At 43.0% G+C, this 10000-nt stretch overlaps 2 protein-coding genes across 2 annotated transcripts in view; one reads left to right on the plus strand and one right to left on the minus strand.

Annotated features, from left to right (window-relative positions):
* The window catches only part of LOC145498069 (uncharacterized), a 215076-nt gene that overhangs the window by 173290 nt on the left and 31786 nt on the right, over nt 1-10000 (minus strand). The window lies entirely within an intron of this gene.
* Nucleotides 1465-4252, plus strand: LOC145498483 (uncharacterized). Its single transcript, XM_081478408.1, has 2 exons — nt 1465-4163; nt 4216-4252. Exons 1-2 carry the CDS (start codon nt 1465-1467, stop codon nt 4250-4252), a joined length of 2736 nt encoding a protein of 911 aa, XP_081334534.1.

A 10000-nucleotide genomic window follows, 5' to 3' on the forward strand; every position in this document is an offset into this window, starting at 1 on the left:
CATGGATTTTTATAATATAATGTCTAATCCAGGTGTAAAACTGGGTACCAGGAATTATCATTCAATTTTCAGTCAATTTTAGCACTGAGAAACTGCTCATAGTATCTTCAGTATAAATGCTTAACTGTAGAACTTTAAAGAAACAGGGAAAAACCAACAAGGGGCATGGAGAGACAAAGATGGGGAAAATTAAAATTAAAAATTAATTGCATGTGGGTTAACTTGAAAAAGAGTGGCCCAACTCTTTTCAAGTTTATCTACATCAAATTGCATGAAACGGTGTTCCAGATAAGTGAGGGGTCTCGAGTAAACCCAACAAGGCCACCTACATGACCTAACAAATTTATAAAAATTTATCATGATTATTGACCCGTTGGAATTCCATATGGACACCATATTGACAATTTTTAACAAAAAAAAAAAGATTATAACAACATTCATCTTCACTGCACATCATTCCTACAATGTGACCAGTTACTTGAATAGCTTTACGACACTGTATCCTGTAGATAACCCTGAACCACTCACAGTTGTTTTTGTCATAACAAACTACTAAAATAAGCAACAAGAATTGTTTTGCTTACAACTATTGTTTAAACACTAACTGTGTAGTGGCACATGCTAAATATACTAGTTTACAAATAAAAAAGGTAAAGTCTGCATGCGAGCCAAGTGGACCACCAGGCCGGAGCTTATCCCAGTTGCTGTAGCATAAAGCGACTAGGAGTATTTCTAAGCTCTGTAAGCTCTGTAACTGCACATGCCAAAAATGGCTGATGATGGCATGAGCATTTGTCAGTATTTGTAAGCTGCATACATAATTTGTATTCTCACACAGCACACTGTTTAAACTAATAGGAGCACTGTTACATTTTTATTGCAGTCAAAGTAAAATGAAGACTGCAGACCGGGGATAGAACAAAGACTGAGGGTAAAATGCAGACTGTATACCAGGGGTAAAATGCTGACTGCAAACCCCAGACTATTAAACTATATGGTGTTACAGTCAGTGTAAAACACAGACTACAGACTGCAGAACGAGGCTAAAATGGAAACTGAGAGTAAAATGCATACTGTAAACCAGGGGTAAAATGCAGACTTCATCATTGAGAGCAAACCATAAACAGGCTAAATGGAGCATTATTGAGTCTAACTGAAGTGATATTCAGGCTAACTAGAGTGCAGACTTTCACTGCAATTAGCCGGAATAACCATGTTACAGTTAGCACTCAATCATGTGTAGTGTTTCTGTTGTGACGTGCCAGTCACATGATCGCTGGTCTATTATGGGATGCGGTAAAAACCGAAACATGTGGTCGGAGAAATGAGAGCAGAAATAAATCTTGTTGTTGTTATTGTATAAGCTCTTTTTTGGTCTACTTGCGCCCGAACCACCACATTTGGCGACGAGGAAAACCGGATAAAAAGTGGATAACGAGTTTAAACAGTGGAAAACTCGCACAGATGGCCGTATCCTTGAGCGGACTGCCAGGTTTACAAACATTCAACGCTGTGGGCGAGCCAGCTACACTCGCACAACGATGGCTAACTTGGAAAGACGAATTCGAATTGTACGTGACTGCCTCGGGAATCAGCGACCCAACACAGAAGAAGGCGCTTCTACTTCACCTCGCCGGGCCCCAAGTCAGAGACGTTTTTAATAACTCAATTCCTGCCGACAAACGAGGCGAAGCGAAGGATTACGAGAAAGGTATGGACAGCCTATCCGAACATTTCAAACCGAGAAAAAACGCGCCGATGGCAAGACAGGCGTTTCTCGCAGCTCAACCAACCGCTGGAGAAACCATTAACAATTTCATCACACGCCTGCAGAAATTAGCCGAACATTGTGAATACGAAGGTGAAAGGGACAACCAGGTGAGAGATCGTGCGATTTCTTTCATTCAAGACAAAAACCTCAAGGCCAAGTTGTATCGCGAAGAAACATTAACATTGAGCAAACTATTGGAAATCGTTAGTCAATACCATGACAAAGAAGCCCTCGTTCTTATCCGTGATGGCCGAGTGAATAACATATCTCCAGACGCCAAACAAGGGGGAAAATGTTGGCGGTGCGATAAAGCGGGACACTTCGCGAAGGAATGTCTTCGTTCGCGTGACCACAAATGCGGGAAATGTGGCAACGTGGGTCATTTCGAAGTGTGCTGTCACTCCAAACAGAGTAAAGGGCGAGATTCTAGTCGCAGTTCGAGTCGTGGTCGTGGAAACGAATACCGTGGAAACTCTGGAAGAAAGCAAAGCCGTGGACGAAGAGGAGGAAGTTCACAGGGCCAACGTGATGTACGCCAAGTAACCGAAGACGTGACTACTGGAAACTCCGCAAGGAAGGATGATTTCTACGTGTTCTACACTGGGGAGACAGATGACGGGAACACTCTGAAGCTGGAGATTGCAGATAAGACTATTAACGTTATTATAGACTCTGGTGCTAGTTGTAATTTAATGTCCGAAGAAGTATTTAACCTTGTAACGGGGGGTAATGTTAAATTGTTGGAGTGCAACAAAAGAGTTTTTGCTTATGCATCTGAAGAGCCACTCCAAATCAAAGGAAAATGTAATCTTGATGTACGTGTGCCACAAACCCAAAAGTCCCTGAATGTTGAGTTTTATGTTATGCTTGGCAAAGCTGCGACGCTATTAGGCCGCGATGCATCTGAGTTGCTTGGTGTTTTAAGGGTTGGTATCCCTGTTAACAGCTGTGATGTTGAATCTGATGGTGCTAGTAACAATCCAAAACAAGCAGATAGAAAGGCCTCCCTAAGGGCAAAGTTTCCCAAAGTTTTCCAGGGCCTGGGGAAGCTCAAAGGGTACCAGCTCAAGTTACACATTGATGAAAAAGTACAACCAGTTGCTCAACCCCCACGCAGAATTCCTTTTAGTAGACGAGAAAAAGTCACGGAGAAATTGGAAGAGTTACTGAAGCTTGATGTTATCGAAAAAGTAGAGGGACCTACCAGCTGGGTCAACCCCTTAGTAGTGGTCGAGAAGCCTAACGGTGACATTAGAATCTGTCTAGACATGAGACAAGCGAACCAAGCCATTGTGCGGGAGAAACACCCAGTCCCCACCGTAGAGGAAACACTCCAAGAAGTCTCGAATGCCAAAGTTTTCTCTAAATTAGATTTAAATATGGCTTTTCACCAAATTGAGTTACACCCAGACTCAAGGGACATTACAACCTTTGCTGCGCCTAATGGCCTTTACAGATACAAGCGCCTGCTTTTTGGTGTAAACATGGCCACGGAAAAATTCCAGCAAATTGTTTGGCAGATCATCCAAGACTGCCCAGGGGCATACAACCTGCACGATGACCTACGAGTTGTTGGCACAAATGATGAAGAGCATGACGAAAACTTAGAGAGGGTCATGCGCAAGCTTGAAGAAAATGGACTTACGCTTAACTATGATAAATGTGAAATTGGTGTTGGCAGCATGATCTACATGGGTGATGTACTCTCTGGGGAAGGGCTGAAAGTGTCTAGTCAACGTGTGAAAGCTATTGTTGAGGCACCAGCACCCCAAAACCCATCAGAAGTAAGAAGTTTTCTTGGCTCCGTGCAGTTCTGTTCAAAGTTCATCCCCAACTTTGCATCAATATCGAGTCCATTGTGGGACCTCACCGCAAAAGACAACAAGTGGAAGTGGGGAGTAAAGGAAGCAAAGTCATTCCAAGAGATAAAAGACCGGCTGACTCGTGCACCAGTGATGGCATATTTCAGACAGGGCGCAGAAACTCGTCTGACAACCGATGCATCACCAGTGGGAGTTGGGGCGATTCTGGAACAGAAGCAAAAAGATGGAAGCTACAGGCCAATATATTATGCCAGCAGAAAGCTGAGTAAGATTGAAATGAGGTACTCCCAATTTGAAAGAGAAGCTCTGGCTGTAAGGAGGGCTTGTGAAAAGTTCTACTTGTATCTCTATGGCATTAGCTTTGAAGTCTGCACTGATCACAAGCCTCTTCTCATCGTACTCGGAGCAAAGTCAAAGCCCCCATCAGCACGAATAGAAAGATGGCTTCTCTACTTACAGCAGTTCCAATACAAGTTGACACATATACGGGGCAAGGACAATGCTGCAGACGTCCTGAGCCGCCTACCGGTGGGTACTACCCATGATCACGAAACTCAAGCTACAGAAGAGTTTGCGTACAGCGTAGTAAGTGAGGCTGTACCAGCTGCGTTGGTGCCAAAGGAAGTTGAAATCGCTTCTGAAAAAGACCCAACGCTAAAGATGTTACGGCAGGCTGTAATGACAGATGATTGGAGCCAGTTACAAGGCACAATTTACAAAGCAGTTAAAGATGAACTGTGGGTGATAGGACAGGTGGTGATGAGAGGAAGCCGCATCCTCATTCCACAGAGCCTTCAAAAGCGCACCATAATGTTGGCTCACGAAGGACACCAAGGTATGGTCCGAACTAAAGCCAGGTTGCGAGAGAAAGTATGGTGGCCACGAATGGACAAGCAAGTAGAGCAAGCAATACGAACATGTCACCCCTGCCAGCTTGTCGGACCCCGATCCAAACCAGAGCCGGTGAGATCAACCAGACTACCAGACTCCCCGTGGCAAGAAATCTCAGTTGACCTTCTCGAGATTACAAGTGGAGATCACCTCCTGGTAGTTGTAGACTACTATTCTCGCTGGATCGAAGCTGTCCTTCTCAAGAAAACAGATGCACAAAATGTAATCAAGTCCATGGAGGCTATTTTTAGAACACATGGTCTACCGGAGACTGTCCGTAGTGATAACGGACCTCCATTTGCATCCAAGGAATTCGAGGGATTCCTAGAGTATCTAGCAATTGAACACAAAAAGGGCGTGCCCTATTGGCCCCAAAGCAATGGAGAGGTGGAGCGTTGCAATGAGACCTTACTGAAAATCGTGAGAATCGCGCGCCTAGAGGGTAAAGATTGGCGAAAAGCACTCGCAGACTTTCTATTCCAGTACAGAGTTACCCCTCATACTGTTACTGGGATATCACCAGCAGAACTACTGATGGGGAGGAAGCTACGTGACAAACTTCCAAAAGTCCAAATCCCCAAGGATCGAGCCACTGAAGCACAGTGGCAGCTGCTCTTAAAAGAGAGGGATGCTCATGCTAAACTTAGACAGAAGGAGTATGCAGACAGAACACGCGCTGCCAAATTCAGCGACATTGAAGAGGGTGATCAAGTCCTACTGAAACAGGCTCTAGAGAACAAACTCTCACCCAATTATGAACCTGAGCCATACAAGGTCGTTCACAAAGATGGAAATGCCGTCATACTGGAAGACACCAATGGGAACAATAAAATGCGAAACATAGCCCACATGAAGAAATTTGTTGCACCTGAAACCACTGAGAAGGAAGACCAGGTATCGCCAGCACAACTACCCCAAGAGCCAGACCAGGTGGAACAAACGCATCCAATGACAATTGCAAGCCAGCCAGCAGAGGTGCAAGAGACTCCACCCAACCCTTTGCCGGGCGATTCAGTTGTTTTGCGACCTGCGCGCTCTAGACAACCACCCGCCTATTTAAAAGACTACGTATGCACTTAGTTTTAGAATGTGCAAGAGACATAAAGAGAGAGACTGTTTGTTTTAAGGACTATTAATTAGATTTGTAATACTGTTCATTTAGTTTTCTCTAGTGCTGACATTTGTAATAACTTAGGGGGAGATGTAGTGTTTCTGTTGTGACGTGCCAGTCACATGATCGCTGGTCTATTATGGGATGCGGTAAAAACCGAAACATGTGGTCGGAGAAATGAGAGCAGAAATAAATCTTGTTGTTGTTATTGTATAAGCTCTTTTTTGGTCTACTTGCGCCCGAACCACCACATCATGGAAATAACTCTATATATACTTAAAATGTCTGTAGTCTGCAGTGTGCATTTTACCCCTGGCTGCAGTCTGCATTTTGCCCTCAGTTTGCATTTCACTCCCTGGTCTGCAGTCTGTGTTTTACACTGACAATATGGCTTTACCATTTCAATTATCGCGAGCTTACCATTAAATTACCATTAACATGGGAGGAGCGGTGGCCTCATGGTTAGTGCGCTCATTCCTGCAGCGAGCTGACTGGGTTCAAGCCCTGGCCAGGGACACCGTGTTGTGTTCTTGGGCAAGACACTTAACCCTCACAGTGCCTTTCTCCACCCAGGAGTATAAATGGGTACTGGCAAATTGTTGGAGAAGCCTAACAAATTGCGGGGGACTGACCTGCGATGGACTAGCATCCCATCCAAGGGGAGTGGAAATACTCCTAGCCGCTTCATGCTACAGAAACCGAAATAAGCTCCTTCCACTACGAGCAATTCAGCTCCAAGGCTTCACTTCCTTACCATTAACATGCTAACCTAAGCATTATTCAGGCTAACCTGAGGAATATTTAACCAAACTAAAGCACTAATCAAGCTACCAGGAGTGCAGACTTTCACTTTGATTACTCTGATTAACACCTGGGTTAGCCTGTTTATGGTTAGTACTTGATAATGGAAATAACAAGAGATATGTCTGCAGTCTGCATTTTACCTCTGGTCTGCAGTCTGCAGTCCGCAGTCTTTTCATTACATTAAATGGTTTATATTTTATCATATATGGCATAAAATCAATAGTGACTATAACAGTTCAAAACATTTGATCAATGTCTTTGATAGCTTTTTCAAAAGACAATCGCATTGCTCTAATTTATTGTAACTGCAAGTTTTATTCCCTTAAATCATGGGGAAAAAACGAGGACAGAAAATACAGAGACTTTGGCTCCACCTTCCAGCACGAACTACCGTCCATGGTATATTCTGTACTATACAACATGGGCACTATCTATTGCTGTATTCAGTGAGGTGGAAAGAGGTGAGGCTGTGTTCTATAGCTTAGCTGGACATGAAAAAGGCATTCTTATAGACTCTCTTACCTTTATAAACCAGCGACGAGGTCTTCGACTGTATAGATCACTGTGACACCGACATCATGGTGATTACACTAGACCCCAGTCTCTCATCACTCTGGGAATGATCACAGTTTGGCAGCATTTCAAGGAGGGAACAGGACTGGGTTAAATACGTTGCAGCGACATCTACCCCAATTTCAGTGACAGTTAGCCACTTCAAGGCGCTCAGCTAGTTGGGGCGCAGCGCGGAAAAACAGCGGAGGGAAAAAAAGAGAGAGAGAGTCTTGGTGCGAGGAGCGAAAGAGTCATTCGCGCTAAACGCCTGGAAAATTGACCGTGCGCTAGGCCGATGCCTCATGACAATCAGAGTATTAAATGTTGCTGATTGAAGTGCAGAATGTGTGCCTTGCTTTTTGTTGTTGAATTTTTTTCTAACTTCCAAAGTTTATTATCAACATGAATAAGGAGATCAAGATACATTCACGCGTGGACTTCTATGATACTTCCTCGGGTTTTGGCTTCTGATCCAAAACCATACCGGGGCCATTACATTGTGCAATGTGGTGCCTGTGAAACCTGATTTCTAGGTTTAAGGGATTAACCTTCCATAACATTAGATGAATCGTAATGAGGACACTATGTTGTAATGCTTGTAATGTGAACAAATTTTATTGTTGGCTGGTCTCTTGGTTGGTTACCATTCATAAACAAAGCCAGGGACCGCGATGGGGGAGGGACGGGGGAGGGGGGGCTCTTTAGTCACACACAACTTTTCCAAGGTAAAAAAATATGAAGTAATATAAAGCAAAACATAGATATAATACAACCTATTATCAAAAAATATCATGCAGCTCGTCTTCATTAGAGGATTATATGACTGGCAGGAAAACGCCGTAGTCAGACGAGACGAAATATTGAGAGCCAATTAGAAATAATCACCTTTGATTTTTGTCTTCGGTTTGGATTAGAACAGCATTGGTTTCCCACTTACATAATTTTTCAGAATCCTTGTAGAGAGGGCAAGAATGTCAGCTGATACTGCCAAACCAGCTGGAGGAGATTTGGAAGGATGTAAGCTTCAAATTATTTAATGAAGTGATTTTACTAAAAACTCTCTAGCGGAGCCAAGGTGAACGTAGACAACAAGGCCAATTGAAATGGACGCTCCGTCGACCCTACTACGTTTTAGAACTGACGATGCGTTGTCGAAAGCTCGTCAAACGCTTCGTATCCACTCCACCGTTTCCGCAGCGTTTTCGTAATCCGCATCAAAACGCTCGAAAACGCTGATACCCAATACAACCATCACTTTCGAATCCGCATAGGAATGACTACAGCGATTAAGAGTCGCCCTCTGTAAATTTCAACTATGGCCATTTGGACCTGAAAAAATCAAATTCCTCAAACTTTCTCAGATGAATGGTCTAGATAAGTGATTCACAAAAATATAACTTTCAGTTCAATTTGATTCGTATTTTAGCGCTGGGTCCACCATCTTGGTTTTGCCACTCTGAGAGGGCTTTCAGCGGCCATTTTAGGGCACATTTTTAACAATTTGCCATACAAAGAAAACGATATCAATCCGGATAAAAACCCTTTATTCGAGACAAGAAAATGTTTTGTGTTACATTGAGAGGCTGTTTTGGCAATTTGATCATCACCTGATTTTTTTTACAGAATTTTAAATTTCTTCCCCTTCGGACTACTCACGAAGCGCCATAAAAAAGACGAAGTTTAAAGGAAAATATCGCCAAAAGTACATCACTTGAGATCCCAAAACTACCCTCCACTTAAAGAGCAATGTCTCACCTGTAAAAAAATGCAATAAAATTTTGGGGCAGTTAAAACTGTAAAATGTTAGAAGAAGAAGTTTAAGCTGTGCTTTTGTCAACAAAGATCGCAGTCCTAATTAGCATAATAACGTGAAAATAATGATATATTCCACTTACCTCGCGACATGTCGACAACTGGATGTTCCACGATGCCTCGTGTTATATTTCCAGTATGTTTCAGCCACATTTTCGGTGATTAGTGTACGAAATCACTCTCTTAAGCAGATGTCAACTCTCCGAAGCCCGCTTCATAACATCTATCAATATTATTTATCTTTCGTCTCATAAGCCGCTGTTTACAAGAAGTTTAACAATTCGCTGAGATCCAAACTGACCCAGAAGTCTTTTAAGTCTTTTAGCAGCCTTTAAAATCCTCCTCATCAAGAACTCGTTTAAGCTCAGTTCTGTTTTGATCTGTTGTGCACCTGCCATTATTCCACAGATTGCGTTACATTTGACAAATGCACATTCCAACGGGTAGGGGTAGGGTGGGTAGGAAGTGGAAATGCAACCGACATTAAATCCATTTTACGCATTTCTGTGGCTAAACTGGCAACTGGCTTTCCCAGAATGATTTGAACATGAGCTTCTGCCTGCAGGCGTTTTCTAGGTTATTTTTGCAGGGTAGGTGTGGGGGGGGGGGGGGGTCGTGTATTAAAAAAAAAGAAAAAAAGAAAACGATAGACAGTATCAGGTCAAAACATTATGATCCGTGTATCTTGATCAGTTTTATCAGTTCATCAGTGAGGCCCTATTAGGGGTTTTCAGGATACTGGATATTTGGGTAAGAAGTTAATAGGATGCAAGAAATTTAGGGGAAATATTAATGGGGTAGAGCATGTTTAGATAAGATAAAACAGGACATTAATTGAGTAGGAAATCGTTGAGCTGGATTTAACAGGATACAAGACATTTAGGACAACAATTAATAGGATAAGAGATACACCGAAACCCCCCCCCCCCCCCCTCCCACTATGGAGCCTCAACAATGGTCTGCTCTTTAGGATAAAATAAAAGTAAGACAACTGCTATAAGCATTTATTCTGGACTCTTCGTACTTATATCACGGTGGAATATGAAAGTTTTGTATCAGATTTTAGGGGTTTTGAGGTTAGGTAACGCAGCTCCTTGTTAGTGATTTCGAAGCCCACACTTGTTACACTGAATAGATAGATAAAGACGGGGCTGGAGAAATAAACAGAGAATTAAATGTGTCCCGAATTCCGTACCGTTTAACACGAATTTCTTACATGACAAGCTTTGTGCCTGC

This window comes from Orbicella franksi, chromosome 9 (assembly GCF_964199315.1).
Source record: "Orbicella franksi chromosome 9, jaOrbFran1.1, whole genome shotgun sequence".
Lineage (NCBI taxonomy): Eukaryota > Metazoa > Cnidaria > Anthozoa > Scleractinia > Merulinidae > Orbicella > Orbicella franksi.

Coding starts and splice junctions, on each gene's coding strand:
- LOC145498483 (XM_081478408.1), top strand. CDS start 1,465: ATGGCCGTATCCTTGAGCGGACTGCCAGGTTTACAAACATTCAACGCT. Junction 4,164..4,215: donor GAAACTCAAGCTACAGAAGA/GTTTGCGTACAG, acceptor TTGGTGCCAAAG/GAAGTTGAAATCGCTTCTGA.